Below are 24,077 nucleotides of genomic sequence, written 5' to 3'. Positions count from 1 at the left end.
AAATATACGAAATATTTCATTCCGTTATTCATCACTTAGATATATTGCATATCAGCACACTTTCATATAGATAAGATAACTAAATTTTTCACATGCTGAGTCATAAAAATGCAATAAACGATTTAATACAGAAATTACATATATGTACTCAATATTATATAAACCATAAATTTTAAATTGACCATTAATTCTTTATTTAAAATTCTATTTAATGCAGCATACGGAAATAAATATATTTATGGCAGTGATAATAAAATATTTTTATTTTTAAAAATCCAACGTGATAATAAATATATATTTAATCGTTGTATTTTTACAGTGTTGTGTATTTTAATAAACAGTTAGAAAATCTGGGAATAATATTTGCAGTATGTAAACAAATTATTATCACATTTAAAATAGCATATTTAGGTTTTTTTATTCAGTTGTTTATAACTGCATTTTTACATTTGGAGATAAAATCAATAGTGACTAGCACATAAAAATAAAATGTAGAGAAAAACAAATTATGCACTTTTTTTAAACTATACTTACAATTAGTTGTTTTTTTGCAATACTTATATGACATATATGGTTTTACAAGTCACGTTTTGCAAATAGATTTTGAACATTTGAATCAATATTTCAATACCAAAACAATAGTTTACGCTGAATTTAACACACTATTTACCCCCTATATTATTTTTCTTTCGCCCTTTGATATTTTTGCTCAAAATGCCACATACTTCTCAAAGCAGAATTGAAAAATTCTGTTGTGTAATATTTATCCTGAAATAGCAAAATAGTTGGAAGAGCTTCGAACAATTCTTTGATCTACAAAGTTAATTAAGTTCTATGGAGCATGCACGTCTGAACTTTTGAAAAAGTTTTTAATTGGAGACAAAGAAACTTGAGCTATGCCATTTAAAGGAAAAGAAAGTATTATATCGTTTTCAATATACTATTTTTGAAATAAAAATTTTTCTGAGGAAGGATAAAACGCTTTAAGTTTTATGGTGATGATTTTATTGCATTAACACTTTCTTGTCTCTCGCGATTTGCATTTTTTTTGGTGCCTTTTGCAAATTATAACTTGGAATTATAAAAAATTATTAATTAAAATTATCTTTTTTGATGTAACATCTGATCATATACGCGATTTAGTGTTTCTTAACTAGTATATTTATTTTGTTATTGACTGATTAAATTATGGAATCACATCCATATATTATAGTAATTTCAATAAGGTTGTACCTGTACTTTTTTAATTTATATGTTATAATCATTTGGTAATTTAATGCTCGGAATTATCCAAAATTTTGACATACATAGAGGCTTTTTTATCATCTTATTTAACTGTACTGGACATTGATTCAGGAACGTTTTATAGGCGCAATAGTTTTTTTTTGAATTACTATTTATTATTAATTTTATAATAGACTGTTTAATTTAAAGTAAGCAAGTAACAAACTTTATCAAGAAGCAGTATTTATACATATTGGCTTAATGAAATTTTCTAAAAATAACCTTCGAAAATATCTTCATTCCTTCTTAGGGCGAGAGTAAATAAAAGTCAGTGGTAAGTACGGCAAAGTGAAGCTGTATATAAAATATTAATTAATTTTAATATTATCATAATTACTTTTCTAATAAGAAGCTGTTGGGATTTTATTTGGTGATTATGTTAATATATTCGCTCGCGGTTCTTGTAAATGATCTTTACTGCTATTATCAGAACCTGTTTCCTTTTTAGGATTTTATATTGGATTTTTAAGACATCAAATAAGAATTAAAGCCTCTCTACATTTTCTTCCATTTTCGGGTCGCTCTATGGTATATACTTCACAGAAATTACAATATAATTAAAATCATTAATTCGAGAAATATTAAACTGCTTTTATTGTATATTGTTGAAAAAAGCACCTTCATTGGCACTTTAATTATGTATTACGTTTCGTAAAAATTAAAAATTAAAATTGCTCGTAGTAAAATTTAAATATTTAACAGGCCTGCACGTGACACAAAAATTACCCAGTGTGCAGTGCCGCCCAAAATAATTTTCAAAATTATTGAAATAATGATTTAACTCAATGGTGTCAAAAGTAGGTTCTTACATACATGAAAATTTTGTGAAATTAATATTAATTGGTGATGGTTTTCCAAGTGTAAAAGTAACAAACAGAATTCTTAAGCCAAAAAATACTCATCACAATGTGTACAAAAAAGTTACTTAACTTTCAGTCGATTTAACAAATTTATCAGATATCTGTAATCTAAATTAATATATTTAAATGTAATCTAAAATTAATATATTTGTTTTATATTGTAATTCTTTTTTTAATTTTGTACTTTGCCAATATTTTTGCCACTTTTTTTTATTCATTAACTATAATGGTCGTTGGTCGAGAAATAAAATCATTTGATAATTACCAGAAATATTATCAATTTAAATGATTGACAAAACTATTTATTTTATAATTAGATTTAGATTAAATCATCAAAATTACTTGTATAAGAACGACAGATTGTAATTCACAAATGTAAATAAAAAAAAAATTTAAATTATTTCAAAGTTCTCAGAAATATAAGTGACTATGTATTTTTATTAATAGCAATAGATACACAGTCATTTTGAAAATAACATATGATAAATATGTATACATTAACATTTATTAGAAATGTTTATTGAAATTTAATTATCGATCTGTAATTGTAAGTTTTCCTTACCAACCATAATTTTTTAAAATTATTTCTTTAATTTTGTATAGTTTATAAAATATTATATTTAAAATATAGAGTGAATATTATCTAGCACAGTTTTGTGCGCCTATGGCATATAAATTTGTGTACTCAACTTATTATATTGATTATTGGTTTTCTCGATTGTTTACTTTGGATTGTTTAGTTTTTTTTCGGTATTATAAAAAATTCTCTAAGCAGAAGAAATTGAATATTGTTTTAGCAAAAGACTCTTTCTCTTTAATCTAATTCTTCGTATATGTGTAAAAACTATTTTGCTGTAGAGCAAAATGCAAACAGTCCATTAAATGAAAATAGAATTAAACTCAGTAGTTTCTCCAGAGAATGAAACTCGCGAATAATAAATAATTCTTTTCCTATTATTTATTCAAGAACCTTGAAGTTCTATGCCTTCTGGGGTAATTAGAAGAAATTGTGAGAACAATAAGTGTTTACGTTAGCAAATACATACTGTAATATTTCCAAAAAGTCCAAAGATCTCTTTAAATAATATAAATGTTCTTTTTTGTTCATGGATATTTTAAAAGTTTTAATATCAATTCAATTGACTGGGTTTTGGATAATTTAATTAGGTATTTTTCCTAATTCCACACTGTATACTAAATATACAGCATAGTCATACATCATGCTCAAGATAAATTGCTAGAACTGCTCGTTGTATAAAAAAATGTTAAATGCATAAAGATAAAATTTGAAATAGTTAAATTTGAAAATTTTGATGTTCTTTGCAATAACATTTTTAAAACATATTAGATATTTATAATTTAATGGGATAAGAATCTTGTCACCATAGCTTTTTAATGAAAATACTATGAACTACTACAATATTCTACTATTTTTTAATGAAAATACTATATACTAATTATGTTACATAGTTATGAAATTTATTAAAACTCTCCTTCGATAATTTAGGTTGTTGGGTTTAACCCTTGTAGCTGTGGACTGTGTTAAACACTGATTTGTTTGTATATTATGTATTTGTTGCAGTTCTTAATTACAATCACTGATTTGTCACTAAGTTATAATGAAAGAAGATATATTTTATATTTATTATTTATTATACATGTTGTTAAGCGGACTTTACTTTTAGAAATAAACAATTACTTAAATTAAAACACTCCGCTACCCCCTTTACCAGGGGAAGCAACCATTCCGTGTAAAGCTTAATGCCCTGAAGGTTGTCACTTTCATGGCCAATATAATAAAACGAAAATACGTCCGAACAACTATCCTCTATTTGTTTTATTGTTTTTAATCAAAATATTATCCATAGTCACTTGATATTTTGTTAGCAGTTGTAACTAAAATCGATATTAATTAATAAAAATTAAGAATTTATTTTTTAACTGAGATAGATCATATAAACACAGTAATTATTATTATGCCTCATTTGATTTTTCTATATTATTTGTTAGAAATTACGTAATTTCTAATGCATAATATAATAAAATTAAATTAAAGAGAAGTTTTTTACTCAATACTAAGTGTGATCGATTTTATAACCTGGATAACCTGGATTTTTTTTTATTAATTTGTGTTTGTTTCCTGAACAAGTAGATATATGTATATCTACTTATATTTATAGTTCTATTCTATTTCTCACCTATATTCTACTAAAAATACATTAACAAAATGACACTTCGTTTTCAATTCAATCTAAATATAGTCTTCGTTCCATGAGAAAATGATAGAAAAACCATTTAGCATTGTTCATATTACATATATCCCAGAATATTGTGCGTTGATTATTCACACGTCAAGATACGTATAATATATACTCACAAGGTACATATTATAGTATGCGGGTATAATAAATATCCCCGAAAATATCTTCGCCTTGAATATTACACGAGACCATGTTTCCATGGGACTATATGTAATAATAGCTTCATCTTTTAGTCAGCCACTTTTTTTTCCTGCATTACAGGTAAGGTGTTTTCGATGCGTGCGTTTCCACCGGTATTTTTGGTAAAGATAATTAAATATTAATTTGAGTAAATGTGTATTACAGTTGTATATATAGTAACTGCAACAAATATAATAACCCTATATTCAGTTACTACAACAAAAATAATTAATGTAAACAACGAGCTATACATTTCAATAAAACAATTAATAAATTGCGTTATTTTATAACAAAACATGTATAATTTGCATGAAAATCAAATTTTTTGCTCAAGAGCGTTGGTAAACCGAAAATCTTCAGTTTACGAGAAATTTCATAATTTAACAACAGTAGTGAGTTTTTCGGTAATCTATAATATAAAAATGAATCGCAAAATGTGTTGGTAAGCGCATAACTCAACAACGCCTTGACCAATTTGGCCAATTCTTTTTTTTTAAATGTTCGTTGAAATCCAAGGATGGTTCTTACGGCGAAAAAAAATCGAATAATTGCCTGGAAAACCCTATAAACAGTCCTATTCTTTTTCACATACAAATGTTAGTATTTTCATATTTTTGCTATCGGATACGGAATATTTACTCAAGTTATTGGAGCGTTTTGGGTCTGAATTTTTTTTACTGTGTTCCAATTCGTATGAAATTTTGAAATTAGGTTTATCTTACTCTCAAATTCAAAAGTGAAAATAATTTAGACTCCTTTGCCATTTCCCTGGGGATGACGTCCCTCTCAGTGGTGTAATTTAATTTTTTCAAAATAACGTCGGATATCGATAAAAGAACTAATTGTAAGAAAAAAATTAATTAAGTAATACTTATGAAAATATGTAAGCTATTGTATATCAAGAAAAGTTATTAGTTATTATTTAGTTTCTGGCTTTCGTACTGTTATTGTATTTACGAGTATTTCTTATTTTCGGCATTAAATTTGAAATATATTATATTTTAGAGACCATCTTCTTTATTTTTTTTTAACAAATATTACTATTCTTAACAATAAGTCACGCTGATGCAACTTTTAATATCTTTTAGTTACCAAATATCCAATAGCGACTTCTCATATTAGATATGTATAAAAAAGTAAATAAATTAGGTAATTTTTAAAATTCGAAAAATTCTTTCACTCATAATACTTAACACACATAACTTGTATAAGTTTTATGGCACCGTCTAAAAAGCTCACACCTTTGTGTAATTTTAAGGTAAATAAGAGTTTACTCAAGATAATTTTTATAATATTTATTCTTATTCTAGACTTTATTAAAATATTGACTCTTGAATTATAAGTGTATCATATTTACTGATAAATATAACAATGTGTGACTGTCTGACCTTTCAGATCAATTTCAAAAGTCTAGTCGGCTTTAGTGCGTTTCAAATTAGTTGATGAAATTATACTTGCTAAATGCTATTTACAAAATTTCTGGCATCCAAAATATTTAATAATATTTTTGAAAGATTAGTCCGACGTTTGATAGGCATTATGTTTATGTTTATCGCGTATTTTGCACAATGTTTTTGTTTTAACTTGTAAATAATATTTGCAATCTTATGATAACATTATTATCATATTCATGCTACCAAAACATTTCTCCACATTGTTTTGATGGCCTCTTTTATAATCATAATATAAACGTCGAACTTTCTCTATAAGATAATAATGGTGTATTTTTGAGGTAGTAGCCAGAAGGATTCAGCCGATACATATATTATTTATTCATACATTTTAAAATATGAAATATGTTTTCACATGGAAATAGCCTTTGGTTTTTCTGCATCAAATTAGAAGTCATTAGAGTTAGGGAAATTGTAATGATGAAAATTCCTATATCAAATAAAGAGACGTCCACCTTTGGCTTATAATTCTATAAAAAGTTAGGAACGTTATGGACTCCCTAAGTTTTGAATGCCTTTTAAATAACAATTATTACAATTTCTGTAATAGATATGTATGTATTTCTGTAATAGACTATGTATTTTCACTTGGAAACATATTACTATCTACATTTCCAAATAAAAGTTTATGTCACACTACTTGACATCAGGCTTCGAAAAGCGGGTGTAAAACTTGAACCACTGATTCAAATCCTATAGCTCTACTAAACCACGGACGAGCCTTGAAATACTTCTGAGAGTATAATAATTAATAATATATAATAGTAATTATTGGAATTGAATTATTACAAAATTATCACCAATATTTAAATAAAAATCGCTAAATATGAGGCATATATATTTATGTATGTCATTTATGTAATCGAAATAAATTCATTACTGTTGTGAAATGAAATAATTTTTTTTGTTTTCAAATATAAAACAAAAAAAAATCTTCATCTTTTAATCACCAAACGAAATGTTAAATAAAATGAAACCATCTGGTGGTGAAACGGAGTTTGCCGGGTTTGCTAGTATATATATATATATATATATATATATATATATATATATATATATATGCAATTTATAGATACTTTTGCTTATATGACTAGATTCAAAACTAATTATTCCAATGGTCATAAATATGTGATAAAAATGAATATGCACGCTTATCTAAATGGTTTAGAACATTTTTTATAGTTTATTTATGTAATTATAATTATGATTTTTATCACTGATTTAATTTATTTATGTAATTATTTACAGAAGTTATTTGACCGCTATGGCAGTCAAGTTGCCCCCGCAGGGGTAGATAAAAGGTTTAAAGTTTTATTTAAATAGTTTGATTGAAACTAAACCAAAAGCATTGAATCTAATTATTATTCTTACATCTCAATTCTAATAAATTGTTGATTTTAGTACTCTTTTTGCATTAAATAGCACACAATATTTTATTATTTTTGATATGATTTTGTTCATTATCTAGTGTTGCGTAAGAATTTTGATGTGTGGTATGTTGTACCCCCAGTTTTTTTTTAAACTTGACCTTTACTACCATATCCAAATAATCTGCAGGAGTTTGTCCCAGCATATTTTGGCATGGTATCTTCTGTATTTTGATATTAAACTAATATCGAATGTTTATTCGGCACTTAAATTTATCGTTGTGTTAACAGACGGACGGCAAAATGGTCTTTGACGTAATCCAACGCATGGAGGATACAGAAGCATTTTCCGAGGAACTTTTAGCAGCTATGAAGCGACTTTGGTCCGACAGCGGGGTACAGAATTGCTTTGGACGGTCCAATGAATACCAATTGAACGACTCGGCTAAATAGTAAGTGGAAATTATTTTTTATTAGATGTAGGAAATATTTATTATCGAAAATTGAGTAAAACATCATTAGATACTCAAAGATATTTTTTTCTCTTATTCTTGATCCATAAAGTCAAAAAAATACAAATATGTATTTAAGATTTTACTTTGGTTCTGTTGAATAGAGAATTAGCATATTTTCAGTATAAATGCAAGAAGGACATGTTTATGATATGTTTGAGTAAAAGTGTAAATTTAATATTCTAAGTTATTAAGTTTTGGGCCGACTAAAATTTTATTAGGAATTATATTAAATGCAGAGTTTTTTTATTTACTGTTTTATTTGGGTTCGAGTAACAATAAAATCTCATACAATACTACAAAATCACACTTTAATTTTAATTTTACTTAATCTGATAGTTTTCATTTGTTACTTAAGATGATAGTTTTCATTTGTTACTTAAGATGATAGTTTTCATTTGTTTTCAATGCAAACAATGACATGTCGTTTTTTGCATTTTTTTTTTATTTATTTCTACAGTATTGCACATACATCGCAGTACTTTATAATCACATATATCCTAGAAAATTTCCTTAACAAACTTCAGAAAGATTTATCAAAATCCGAATAATCGTTTCGGAGGAGTATACAGTGAGTGCTTGTAATTTAATATGAACTTTATATAATAGCAATAAAGCTCAAATTAATTCTACGTTTTAGTTAGAAAACGTTTATATGTGAAAAAGAAAAGAACTGTTTTTAGGGATTTAGTTAAAAAAAACTACTTTAACATTCCACATACCATAACAATGTCGTTAAATTGATTGTTTTTTTTTTATAAATTTGCAAGTATAGATTTCATTCATTATAAATGAAGTGTTATTAATAATCTTATAACATTAAAACTCTTATTAATAATCTTTTAACATTAAAACAAAATTTTGATTGATTTAGATTTAATCCGTGATACATTTTTCCTGTTGCCAGATTTTTAAATATTTCTTTAATATCTAAGTAACTAAGGCTCAATTTAATACATTCGTCTTGAAATTTCATATATACAACAATTGTTGAATTCTGTAGCAATAAATATAAATTATTTGGTTAATCTTAATAATAATAATCTTGATAAATTTTTAGTTAATTTATGAAATTTTGTAGAATAAACATCAGAGCGTTGGCAGTATTTTGTGCATCTCGGTCATAATTTTAAATTTGGGAAAATATTTAATATATTTTTATCGATAAAATTTTATCTTGAACTTTTGCTTAATTTCATAATTTCATTTAGATTATTTCATTTAGAACAGTTATAGATAGCTTCAATATTTAACAAGTCTTTCATTTACGATTCAGCCCGCCTTTAGATACTTAAATTTAAATGCTTATGAAGTATATTCAAAGATATCATCATCCTCTAAAATAAAACTTTTAGTTAATTTCATTTTATTTCAAATATTTTTATAGAAAAGTTACAGGTTTATTATCAGAGTTATAGCTTTATTACAAGTAATTCATTTCTACTATAACTGCTTGCTAAATATACTTTGATAAAATTCAAATTCAAATGAATAAATTATGTAATTAATATTATCATTATTATTTAGACGTTTGTGATGTCGATGATTAGAATATAAACATGTTTATTTTGACGTAATTAATATGTAATTTATTTATTATAATTAATTTTAAAATTAACTGTTCATTAACAAGTGCAATTTTCCTAAACAAATGTCTAAATTTCCTACGAGTATTTTCGCTCGAATTCAGTGTATAGTCAGGAGTATTTATTTCTTTGGATGAACTATTGATGGTAAAACTTCTAAATGTGTTTATTCGACAAATATGTAAATGTTTCATGATTAAGTATAAGAAAAGACACTATGTGAAAGTTTTTGAAAATGCGAAATGGAATGAAAAATCCACAATTTTTGGATATATGCATTCATATATTTATTTGTTTCAGAACTTATTACCTCATAAAATATATTTGAATCTCAAAGTTTTACTCAATTTTTGGTGGTTTATTTTACATCAAGTTTATCTATGCATATTTTTTTGATTCAGAATTGTAATATGAAATATGATCATTTTGGGTAGCAGATCTATTGATTGCCTTGAAAAATAAATTGTAAAGTGTCTCTTTTGAAGTAGAAAAATTCGGTTTTTTTTCGATATATTAAAGGTAATTGTGCCTGAAAATCGAGGCATAAATAAATTTGATGTATAATATTTATTACAACAATATTATATGTGTATGATATCAGGTACATTTGTGACATTGTATAATACAATGAGTTAATCTCATATGAGATACTGGTTGCTGCACATCAGTCGTAGATTTTGCCCGTAGCAACTCGTAAGCAAATATCTGTTTATGACATTTCAATATAACGATACGTCGAATTTTATTTTAAATATTTATATTCTAAATAAATACCTATACAGATTTTGTGCTTTATGAATCTAGATCGTTTTTCATCTATAATAATATTTATAGGATTCTACGAATTATAGTTCCGTATAGTAAAAGAATTGACTTCATTACGTATTTTGGATGTTGTACTTAATTTTATTATTTTATAGATTAAACTTCAGATACCCGATATCTGAATTTGGTATATTATTAGCAAATAAATAGTTTTGATGATAATAATTCTAAATAATTTTTGCTGCTTCGATTTATTTGAAAAAACATCATTTTCTACTAAATTCGTTACCTTTTTTATTTTATTTTATTTTCTTATAATATGAGATTAATATTTACCTATATCGGGAAAAAATATAAAACTGTAATTATTTAATTTAAGTATTGAAGCTTATTTAATGAACATTTGCGTAGACCAATATTTCTTGCTATTGATTTGTTTTTCATATGAATTACTTTCAAATATATGATATTTGCTTTTATTTTACTTTAGTATGTAATACTAAGAGGTTTATATAATAGATGAATAATTTTTTAAGTTATTATTATATTTTTATTGCACATTTTTTACAATATTTACAGTAAATTAATAATAGAATGGCATTGGATGTTGATGATTTATGTTTTATGAATAATTTATTGACTAATGGCAATACCTAAATTTTTTCAATATCTAAATCATTACCTCTATTCTCATTAAAATAATAATGATAAATCTAAATTTTACATTTTTGAAAATTCTCATTTCTAATGATCCAAAATGTTTACACAATAAATACAAGCAATATGCTTGCAAATATTTTTCCTAAAATGAGTATGATGTTAAATATAATAATAAATTACGACCTAACATGATATATAATATCTAAGTGAATTATTGCACTCTATGTAATTAAATAATTTAATATGCGCGAAATTTCTAACTTAATTCAGTTAATTTGAATTTCAATGGCTCCACAGGAATGTATGTAGGGGATACTTTGTATGTTAATTGTCCGTAGTTGTACTGGACGTCATATTTTCGGAAAATCTGAAATGAAACAACCAGATGAGATAAAATATAATATTATGTTAAAATAATTAATACTAGTATTATAGTGACACATAATGCTACAAATGGATATTGCAGGGTTTAATTTTAATATTTTAATTCGATTGAAATAGAGTGCTTATATGGCTTCAACATTCCTCCATTTAATGGAATATTTTTTAATAAAATCGTTATATAATTAAAAATAAAATATGGTAAACTTATTATATTACGTTCATAAAGCTACACTTGTGCTATAGAAATTTGCCGTTTATTCTTCGATATTCATAATGAATTTCTGAAAGCTGAAAGCTCAAAAGCTCGAGCTGTTTCTAGTTACGCATTAATTGATTATTGTAATTTTAATACAGAATATTGAGTGAAAAACTTTGTGAGCTACACTTGTTCTATAGAAATTTCCGTTTTTTCTTCGATATTCATAATGACTTTCTGAAAGCTGAGCTCAAAAGCTCGAGCTCTTTCTAGTTACGTATTAATTGATTACTATAATTTTAACACAGATTATCGAGTAAATACTACTCTTGTGCTATAGAAATTGGCGTTTTTTCTTCGATGTTCATAATGAATTTTTGGAATCTGAAAGCTTAAAAGCTCGAGCTTTTTCTAGTTACGTGTTAATTGATTACTGTAATTTTATTACATAATATTGAGTAAATAACTTCTTGATACTTATTATGATAATTAGTGATTTTGATACCTATTATGATCTTGTGTAGTATTTTCTGTAAGATTTTACATTATTGTACGGTGAGGATTCACAAATCGAGCCATTCAAATTTTTAAAATCTTGTATTAGTAAGTAACTTCAAAATATTACTGATTACTTCTGAATGTTTTTCATACAATTACTTAACAAATACCAATAGTTTTCGAGCAAATATTGATAATCCAAAACCTTGTTTAATAAATAAAATTTTATTATAATAACTATATACGAATATGCAAGAACTGAATATTGATTTTCAGTTGCTCTTGATAACTGTTTCTTTCTATACCACATATTTTATAAAAATTTAAAATCTTTTATGTAAACATCATAGAAATATTTATCTCTTCATTAGAATATTTGCACTATAGCATTCATTTTAATTGTGCTGCAGAATGACATGAATGCAATAGCATTCAAATTTTAAAGTCAATTATTTAGAATTTAATTTAAATTAAATTACGTTTCTATAATTATACGAACTAGACTATCATGGTTATGACAGATTCTTTAGGTATTTTCGTATTACCTTGCCTTTTTCTGTAGCAACTAATGAGCTTGGGCAAGCAATGTCCATAAAATAGAAGGGTAATACTTGACGTGAATGCTATAGCATACAACGTATAAGATACTAGCGATTAAATGTGTTAATCTGACTACCCTTGATTCCGAATCAAATTTGGATATCACATCCAATTTAAAATTAAATGACTCAATTTTTGTACCGAAGCTTTTCCAGTCCGCGAACGTGTTGAGATTAATCTAAGTTCAATTTTATTACTAATCAAAAATTATTAAATTAATCAGGATTTTAATTATTTTACTTACCTTTGCTAATAATATTTGTAATTCCGCTTCCGCAAATCTTCTGCCCAAGCAAGTCCTCCTTCCATATCCAAACGGAAGCGAAACGAAAGGATGTATTTGATCCTCCGTCCTGGCCTCCTGTCGGCGTGAGGCATGCATTCCTGGCCTTCAACCATCGCTCGGGCCTAAATTGTTCTGGTTCTTTGAAATACCTCTCCTCATTGCTCACAACGTAGTGAGGGAAAATCACATGGGTCTAATGGGAAGAGATTTATGTTCATTGTTACTTGACAGGAGTCTTATAAGCAGATATAGTCAAAATATTTTTGCAACGAATATAATATTATGAATTCAGGTAGTTTGTAATAAAACGAATAATTTGTAACAAAAATTAAATTACCCCTACTATAAGTAGGGAAAAGTCTCCGAGTGCCGGACACCTAAGGTTATTTATAAATAAACCAAAAAATATTTTACGAAATGTTTATTAAATTATGATTTATGTTAGATAACAAAGTTAGAAATCAAACTAAATTAACAAAAACGCAATCTTTGCTAAACAATAATTAATACTATCCATCAAACTTTAGTGGCACCTAGTACCGGACATTTCAAAATAACCAGCATTGAACACATATGTAGCCATCTTCACATTTGTGTTTGACGAATATTCTTAGATATTGCAAAAAAATCCTTTCACCATGCTAATCTAATCCAATATAATAATTAATAATTGGTATATTTGATATTAATTGATAGATATTAATTGATAGATAGATTCTGGAATGTCTGCATATTTGTGTTTGACGAATATTCTTAGATATTGCAAAAAAATCCTTCCTCAAGCTAATATAAACCAATATAATTATTAATAATTGGTATATTTGATATTAATTGATAGATATGGTACTTTTAAGGAGATAAATAATGACTTTTTAAGCTTGCCTAAAAAGATGACTATGTTGATCAGCATTTTCATTTTTGATCAGTAAATCTGCTTTTAATCTATATTTATATACATATTATTCTTATTTTTTGTCTTTATAAATCTTCATATAGAATATTTATTCTTCAATTACTTATAATACATTTTATAAATCTATTAATATTGTTATTTTTGTTGCGAGTGTTTCCGACATCTCCGCTCTTACAAATATTTATTTTCACAACATTTACCACATGGCCATCAATAAAATAATTTTCTTTTCACACTTCATAGTAAAACTTAAATTTTTCTTGAAAGGTAACTTGCAGCATTCATCAATCTTTCTCTTCCAACTATTTTATTTCAAACTTTCACATACAATGGCATGAAATAAAGTTGCAAGTTGTATTTCAGATGGAAAATATGAATCTTTTACGGACATCCCGAACATACGTGCACATGTAATTCATTGTAAAAAGTCGGCCAAAACTTTATATGCCTCGGGAATAGTAGATTTTCCTACAATACTAGTGTATGAAGCGCTCGCGCACGTACGAACAATGGAATAAACGCTAGTTTATCTTCTGCAAAAGCAGCTGAGGAGAATTTATGATTTAGCGTGACCTAAGGATGCGTTCCAGTTTTGGCTCTATTCGCTTTTTGTGGTTCGACACTATTTATGCTTAGTTTTATGGTCAGAGGAATCGTGGGAAGACTTAATAAAAAATTTACTTGGCCTATCTTAGTTCTTATTGGTATTCTCAAGGAATTTTCAACTAATATTGTTTATACTTTGGGTCTATCCAGTTCCAATAAACACAAATATAATGAAGTTTTATTTATGAAATATATCTATCTATTGACACTTCATATGTAGCTTCCACTTCAGGCGCATTAAATTTTATTCAAAAAGACTTATAATTGTGGTCTAGAAATAATACCTGTTCAAAACCTTAAACGGATTACTCGTAGAACAATATCTAATTTTAAAAGCTTTAATTAATAACTGCGACATTTTTACATCTAAGGCTATGGTAAAATTTAGCTAGCGAGAGTATTTTTTGCAGGTATGACCCTGGGCCATTAACTCATTAACTCACCCAAGTATTTGTTACACAAACTATTTTAAGATTTTTTAATTTATATGAATTTTTCGAACGTGTTTTCTAACTTAGAAATTAGGTTATGGGGGAAGTCCCATAACCCCGAACGGCACCTAAAGCCGGACACTCTATTTAACACGTATTTTTTAAGCGAGTATAAATCTTTTTATTTCAAAATAGAAGTGAAAGGGTTGCGGGGGGCACGCGTCAAGACTCACCTGAGTGGATAATTAGTGATTTTTTTGCAATATCTAAGAATATTCGTCAAACACAAATGTGAAGACATTCGAGATTATGCAGATGGCTACATATGTGTTCAATGCTGGTTATTTTGAAATGTCCGGTACTAGGTGCCACTTTGTAAAATCATATTTTTTGTTACCAAAGTTTGATTGATAGTATTAATTGTTGTTTAGCAAAATTGCGTTTTTGTTAATTTAGTTTGATTTCTTACTTTGTTATCTAACATAATTCATAATTTAATAAACATTTCGTAAACACTTCCGAGTGTAAATTTAGTGATTGAGCAGAGTGATAAAATCAATGCAACATTCGATTCGCTGGACTTGGTCTAATTATAAGGCGACCTGTTTATTTTACTATGTAGGTAGGAGCTATATATATGTATTATCTTAAGCGTTAATAACTGTGACATTTTTATATATTTATTTAATGGCTACAACACGATTACAGCCATGTTACTGTTTTAGGCAGTGAAATTTTAGTGTATTTTCCGCACGTGTGACGCTGCTGTACGAGCCAACAACCCGCCCAATTAAGATTTTTTTAATAATTATCAATAAAAATTCATTCAAAACTTAAACAAATTACACTAAATAATAAATTAGAATTCTCTTTAATCTTTCGCACAGTGATAAAAACTGAAGCAGGTGTAGGCTACACTCGTGCACACAGGCTGCCAAACGGATGTCGCCAATAATATTATACATTTAGTATATAGTATATAGTATGCTAAACTAGGATATGTGTCACAAAAAGAATTATTTTTTTATTATTATGAATTAATATCCGTCCTATATTGGTTACACGTTCAGATAACCTTCTACCTAAAGCATGTACGATCAAGTTAGGATTTTTTTTTAAAATTATATACATGTGCTGGTTGACGTCAAATCTTTCGAATAAAGAGAACTAATAAATTTTCGATAAAATTCTAACTGTCATGATTGCTCAATATATCAAAATATTTCATCAGAATTGATATTTGTTTTCGCAATTATTTGTCTATTTCTATCACGAAGGAAAATTTTGAACTGCAATATGTCAAGTAATTTGAAAATGCGTTTTCTGAATAATTTTACTATAAATAAAATAATTCTATATCATTTCCATATTCCCAAGCCGAACACTGTAACACATGTCTATTTCAACTTGTTTATCCTACGGATTCTGAGCGCCTTGCTGTGTGCGCAAATGAAAATAAGTAGTAATGTGTGCGTATCGAATAGAATCGCCCACATTTGCCCAGAGATAACCCGAAGTACAAGTTCTTCAGTCCTTTTAGCAACACCCAATCCGCACAAAACGGCCTTTCTTTGAATAATTTATTGCCGTAACGGGTAAGTTTAAATGGGCGCCTGTATATATTCATAGACGAAACACTGGTGGATGTTTAGCTTACATTAGAACGAAAAAACACTCATTGTATCAAAAACCAAAATATTTATATATTTTATTTAATAAGGTTTCAATTGAAACTGGTTTTATCAAATAAGAATAAACTTATCAAGAGATTGTGTTTTGGATGAATATTTTTATAAAGCAACCAAAATTTGATTAAATTACTTCTGGGTTGATTGAATGATTTGTTTTCCGAAAGAAGGATTACTAAATTTGCTGTATATATTGGATATTATAAAAAGTAATTTAGGGGCTAATTCTGTCCTAAAATAGACCAATGTTATGGCAAGCCTATGTTACTCTGCGTTTTTTTTTCATATAGAATTGTACTATAAAGTGGCAAAATGCTATGTATTTGTTGTGCCATCAATTGTTTTACACATAAAATATAACTTCACTCATACAAGTAAATGGCGTTTGTACATTTTATATCTAAAAAGCTTAACTGCACAGCAACCACATAGCATTTTGTCAGTTTTTAGTACCATTTTATATGAAAAAAAGCAGCGTAACATATCCTTGGCATAACATTAGTGTATTTTACGGCAGAATTAGCCCCTTAATTTTATTGTAAGATATGCGCTCCATCTAAGAATCTTTTTGGAGTATTATGTATATATGTCAAATGGCTTATTGAAGCATTTGTATCAACTCTTATGATTTATGAAACAATTAATTGATCACATATTATTATAGTATCACAGAATTATAAAACATTTGGTTGAAGTAGAAATATTTGATGTTCCATAAATTATATTTTAATATCTTATTGTTTAAGATTTCAGGAGCAATAATGAATAATAACCTAGAAAATGCATATCATTTGTACAGAGTGATAAAGCTTGCTTTCTCCTTCAGCTCTCTGATTATTACGAGCTTGAAAGCTCTCGTTTCGTTGTCTAAGCACAGAATTGAATTAATATTTACTCTCATGGCCATTACTGTAAACGACTTCTAAGAAAGTCCGACGGTCAGCTTTATTTTACTAATTGGAAAATTGCTACACAAAGTCTCTTACTCTGGTAAATAATTTTGAAGCACATTGTTAAATTTCCTTCGATTAAATATTAACGTGAGCATTTCTGAACAAAATTGTTGTTGTGACGAGTTTCTATTATAATTGTAATATTTGATCAGCATGTGAAGTTGAGAATTAATTAAAATATAGGTGGAATAAATAGAATCACTTACGCCTTTTGGAACTTTGTATCCGCCTACGACTGCTTCTGACTGCAAGCTTCTGCCATTTCCCAGAATAACAGGCTTCATTCTATAGAAATAAATAATATGATAATATAATTATATATATATATATATATATATATATATATATAAAGTTTCCATTATTACTTTCAATCATTTTTTTTTTAGCAGATATAGGCTATCTTTCTTTCAAAAATGTAATTTGTTACACGTAATTGTGAGTACACCCGTAAGTTAATTTTATTTTTTGTGTTAAGTACTTTTTTGTAGCATTAATTAAGTTTATGTCTATTGTTATCTATTCATTAGGCACTATATTATCATATCGTTGCAAAAAATCCTATAAAAACGATACTAAAACAAGCCAGACTGCAGAATACGTCACAAGTCGATAAAAAGTTAAATAGAATAGCAGCCAACGTCTTATATTATACATCTCACTCGTTTTTTCGCCTTCTACTTATAGATAGCATCTTGTACATTAGGAATACAAGTACTCTTCGATTCAGGTGGGAAAAATCTCATTATATCGATAAGGAGTTCGAAAAAGATCATTTACAAGTCATTACTGGGACGCTATAAATAAATATCTATTCTTGAATATTACATGTGGCTTTTTGTGTCGAATTTCTTATTCTTTGATATCCAGTTGCACATTATCTTAGCAAGATTTATGGGAAATTTTTAATTCAAAATATTACATTTTAAAATTTAACGTAAATTTATAATTAGTAATATTAAACTAGTTTGTTCCAAACAAAAAATAATTATTTTTGTGTTTAATCATTTGGGAAGCGTTTATGAAAATTTTAACCATGTACGTGCCATTATTTTACGATAAGATTAAGAACATTTTTTATCCATTCTCAACATTGCTCTATATAAGAAATCTAGGAAATGAAAAATTTGTTACTTTATTTGACAATATTTTTTCCAAAAGTCATAATTTTCATTTTGTTAAAGTTTTACACATATATATGTTATATATAGGACAGAAAATAGTTTTTGCGGCCTGAATTTATTTTTGCAACCGGATGGGTTGTATTTTTCCGCACGATGAAGAAAAATGCGAAATGGAAATTTCATTCTATTTTCAGAGACATATCAAAGCTTGAAATAATATTTTGGTGTAAATTGTCATTTTTTCTACTAAAATTTACTATATGCAATGACGTTGAAGGAAAACGTGGAATGAAAATTTTGTTCTATTTCCAGGTGCTTACATATCATAGCTAGAATAGAATTATATTTGAATGAATTATTATATTTTGCTACTAGTATTCACCCCTAGTAATAAATTTCTCTTATCATAAATAATTGACAAGAGCTTGTTTATAAAAGAATAGATACCTATTTTATTTAATCAAGGAAAAAAATAAAAATGAATATTATTGGTATAGACGTTGGAAAAAAGAAACCTTTTTGCTTTATAGATAGAAACAGAATTTGTAGATGATGCTCTTTAAGTAAATATCTGAATATGTAAAACATGTTGGATATATAGGAGATGCATCGTTTCATTATGAAATTGCTCTAATTACAATCCCAGGCTTTCTGACAAGAACTTTTGCAACAACTTTTTGATCATGGTCGTTTGAGAGCACAAGTACTTTTTTTGATTGGAAACATGTTGATTGACTGTACTCTTATTCATAAAAACATAGGATATTAAATACTGAGTATAAGGTGTATCAACATTTATCACAACTTCATGAAAATTAGCATAAGGCCCTTTCCACTCGTACATTGGAGTAATACAATACGGCGGCATCCGAATCGAAAGGGTTAAATACTTTAACGAAACTAGCGAATTAATTTTACACATTCCAAATAATTTGTCTATGCATACAAAAGATCTAGAAATTAATTTGTGTAGCACAATTAATGAGTATCATGGAACACATGATATAATGAAACAACTTTTCACTTTTCACGAAACATTTTCCATAAATTCGAAACACTTGTTTTCGCATGGTCAACATCTTATACTTAGTATTCTATACCCTAGATTATTATGAACGAAAGTAGTGTTTCCAACTTAAAAACGTAGATGTGCCCAAATGACCATGGTGAAAATGTAGTGCATTCGTCTTTTGACTAATTCGTTGTTTTTATCTATATTTCTTAAATTTTTCTCATATTCGATGTAAAATAATTTTACATCGACTATCGTATCCTTCTGGTCTACCCTAAACATACCTCAAAGCCTCTTTGATGCAGGCTTTCAGATACTGCATCTTTTCCAAAGCCTGAACATCGATCGGGGTGCCCGGTGTGGGTAATATGGATTTCAATTCATCGCGTAGTCTCCTTTGCTTCTCCTGGTTCTGTGATAGTTGATATATGGTCGTAGTCATGGCTACAGATGTCTGAATATGAAAAGACCAGGTTGAATTAATGGCTAAAACATCGACCGATAACGTATATGTACTTTGTGAAATAATATGATACATGAAAAATTCGTGACGATGGAGAATTTGGAAAAAGGTCGATGGCATTTGGTATAAATGATAGCGGTTTATGTACATCGTACATGGTATCAGATGACATAAAGGATAGTTTTCGTTTGTATATATAAATATATATATATATATATATATATACATGTATATATATTAGGGTGGTCCTTAAAATGGTCATTTTCGAATTTCCTTGCTCCCAGGGGCTCAAATGACATTGATAAAAAAACAATTCTGAAAGTTTTAGCTCTGAATATTAACGTTTAGATAGAGCGCAATTCAATCAAACTTCGTATAGAAAGAGCATGGAAAATTTTTTGAAAATTAAAAAAAAATGTTTTAGGTATAACTTAGCTATAATGAATGAGTTTATTCATTCATTTGTTCGCTAAATTACACCTGAAAAACATTAGTTCCAAATAGATAAAAAACAATTCTCTGAAAGTTTTTTGCTCTTAGAGCGCAATTCAATCAAAGTTTTGTATGGAAATAGCATAGAATTTTTTTTTAAATTTTAAAAATGCTTTTTAGATGTAATTTAGCGAACAAATGAATGAATAAAACTTATTCATTTATCGCTAAGTTATACCAAAAACACTTTTTTTTTAATTTTAAAATTTTTTCCATGCTCTTTCCATACGAATACTCTATCTAAACGGTAATATTAAGACTTAAAACTTTCAGAGAATTGTTTTTTATCAATTTGGAACCATTTGAGCCCATGGGAGCAAGAAAATTCGAAAATGACCATTTTAAGGACCACCCAAATACATATATATGGTATTTTTGACTTAAATCTGAAGAGCTAGAAAAATAAATTGAAAAATGACAATTTTTTGTTCAAATTACATTACTTTTTTAATACACCTTGTGCGAACACGTGTGTGTTTCATGTTGAAACATAAGATTGCAATAATTGAATAACGACTGCTTTGAAATAAAATATAAAATTTATTTTAAGCTGTACGTTTCAAGAACTATATGTATCTTATGATTCAGGTAAAATTATACTAGAATAAGTATAATATTATTAATGATGACAAAATTCTAATCAGAATCTGCTTGCTCAGGAAAAGCGTTAATACAATTGTATTGGAGAAAATGCCTTAAACATGTTTAAGATGTTTAAGATGCTTTTTCTTCACAATAATTGTACTAGTCTTTTTTTCTGATTGCTACGTGGAATTTGATTAAAAATGTGTTATTAATTTTATACTCATTATTGTATATTTTTAGCTGGATGCTGAGATACATACCTTTTATAAATATAGTTTAATTCGGTACATTGACTGTTATATATAAACACAAAAATATTTTTTGATCGCTGCATTTTATTTGGTTTTTTAAAAACTTTAACTTCAACCCGTTAATTGTTACGTCAGTCATATGTGTCTGACGCTAAGAATTTCTACATAAGCCATATCTGACATATTTGTCTGACATATGCGATTCGGTAGAAGGAAAAAAAAGTTTTAATAAGGGCATGTCCACCATATATGTATGACATGAAACATAGTGTTTTTCCAAGAACTTTGGCAAAAAAAATTTTTTATTACATTATGTTTCTTTGATACATCTTTAACGTAATTATCTAATAAAGATACCGCGGCCCATGTGAAAATTATACTTATATTATCGTTTCGATTAATGTTTTAAATTAATATAAATATGTTTTCGAATTATTTATTTTATTAGTAATAATCCAGGAAATGAATAAATATCTATTAAACTAGTAATATTATTCGAACATAAATTTTTATATTTATAATCTTCCAATATTATGCTACTGCCAATATTTTTAGTCAACTGTAGTGTTGATTGTAACAGTTTTATCTGCAATTAATTTTCTACTTTTCTTTTTACAACGAAGAAAAATAATGATTTTTAGAAACAAACAATTATATCACGGAATTTTTTTCACCTCGTTCGACATTCACTAAATCCTTATATACACAAACTCATTAGATAGGCGTGTCGGACAAATATATTATTAAATTATATTTCCCCAAAAATCGATACTAACGAAACAACTTTATCTATGATTTTCTCGCGTGAATATTCATAATTAATTACGAAGTACGATAATGAAGCAACTTTACGAGCTTTACGGGGGTTCGATTTGAAAGCGTTATTAATATATAAAGGCGAACACATATGAATAAGATAACGATCAATTTATAACATGGTTAAATAACCTCGAGGGCAGGTTATTAAAATTAGTTATGGAGACATATATTTGCTTGCAAAGTCCCCAATTGCTTATTTATATAGGAAATTCATGGTGTTGAATTAAAAGCCCAAATACATATGGCTAGAGGAAATATAACTGAGATAAGTCACTGTAATTTATATAAAAACATATAGATATGTTTTCAAAAATAATTGAACTTTATATATTAAAATGCTATTGTGTACATATAATATAAATCATTATTATTTCTTACCGTATCTACGCCCACCAGTAGGAGATCAAGTGCCAAAACAGCAGCCAATTTTGGATTTGATGTCTCGTTTAGGATTTTCTGAACTATAGAGTAATTACCAGAGGCTTTCGATTTGTCCATATTTTCCATCGCTATCGATATGTACTTCATGCACAATCTGTAGTGTTTGCAAATAGCTTAATGTGATTTTAATGCATTCGGAATGTTATGCTATCAAGTTAACAGAACCTAATGTTCTATTATATTATATATAATGTGCTGCTGGTCCTATAGTTAAGCATACATTGACTGTATGATTTACGTAAATGATAAAAAGAACTATAATCTATAATCCCGATATAAAAACCTATTCTAAAGCACTTACTCTCTGAACTCATCCAAAGCTCCTATATATTTCCTATAACTCTTCGTGGGATAAATTCTCCAAAGAGGTACTCGAAGCTCCACTTCAGCAACGTTCCAGAAGAATGTGTTTATAGCGCTTATAATTCTTTGTGGTTCTGAATTTGGTTCCAAATCCCTTGATAAGCATCCTAGTCTTGTATCTAATGCTACCCGTCCAATTGCTAAATTAAAAAATGAATTATTATTTTGAACAATACCTAGTTTGCATAATAAAGTTCCATTTATAATACAGTCGTGATGATCTATTGTTTAACGTGAACCAACATTTTTAATATGTGCTGGTTTAGTATAAAAAGCTTTATTATATATGCCATGAGCGTTATACGTGCTTTCAGTTGAAGCTCGAAAACTTTAATTTAAAATGTATTCAACTAATGCATTCATACTCACATTCTAAAGCCCATTTATATAGTTCACCTAAAAAGTTTCCAGGTAATTCCTGATTTCCATCTCTCATCTCATGAATTCTACAAAATTCATTTTATATATTACGTATTTGCTCGAATGAAGTTATTACATTACATACCATAATTTTTATAATAACTTAGCTTCATATATAGGTTATATATGTAACTAAATATATTAGAAAAATCATACATAAGTTTGATTTAATTTATTCTATATAAATATTGGAAAGCAAATTCTCTAGAATTTTCATACAAGCGGATGTTTAAACAAAATAACTAATAAATATTTACCTCTAATGTAGTAGTATTTCGATCAACTATATATAGAAGAATTAATAAAAGTTTTTATCATTTTTTTCTCCACTATCATTACCTTTGCATAAAATCTCCTGCAATTTCATCCAGAGGTCCAACAAATCGTTTTGCAGTTGCAGGTTGCAACATTAGTTGTTGAACCTGGGCTCTAAATGCGTCCCATTTTTCACCATGCCTGCATTATATTTAATTATAATTTTAATCAATATTATTAAATAATAATGTTGAACATCGAAAATACTACGAGTCCATAATTAAATTAATATTATTACTACACTCCGATGATACCAGCGTCTTTACCAAAAAAATCCTTGCGCAGCACTGCTTTATAGTGATGCAAAGAAGGCA

The 24,077-nt window shown here is 27.4% G+C and overlaps 2 protein-coding genes across 2 annotated transcripts in view; both read right to left on the bottom strand.

Annotated features, from left to right (window-relative positions):
- The window catches only part of LOC113364027 (guanine nucleotide-binding protein G(o) subunit alpha), a gene marked incomplete in the record, with an annotated part of 295,478 nt that overhangs the window by 233,738 nt on the left and 37,663 nt on the right, over positions 1-24,077 (bottom strand).
- Positions 11,118-24,075, bottom strand: LOC113364153 (probable cytochrome P450 49a1; the record flags this gene model as incomplete). The annotated part of the gene is made up of 10 exons (XM_026606634.1): positions 11,118-11,293; positions 12,849-12,962; positions 12,994-13,083; positions 17,688-17,766; positions 19,899-20,068; positions 22,603-22,759; positions 22,967-23,168; positions 23,398-23,474; positions 23,788-23,904; positions 24,005-24,075. Coding segments are annotated over 10 exons (1,188 nt in total), but the record flags the coding sequence as incomplete, so codon positions are not given.

Source organism: Ctenocephalides felis, unplaced genomic scaffold, assembly GCF_003426905.1.
Source record: "Ctenocephalides felis isolate EL2017-DRISC unplaced genomic scaffold, ASM342690v1 CF-g0.4_SCAFFOLD_00845, whole genome shotgun sequence".
Classification (NCBI taxonomy): domain Eukaryota; kingdom Metazoa; phylum Arthropoda; class Insecta; order Siphonaptera; family Pulicidae; genus Ctenocephalides; species Ctenocephalides felis.
The sequence above is the reverse complement of the archived record's forward strand: the minus strand, read 5'-3'. Positions and strand labels throughout refer to the sequence as shown.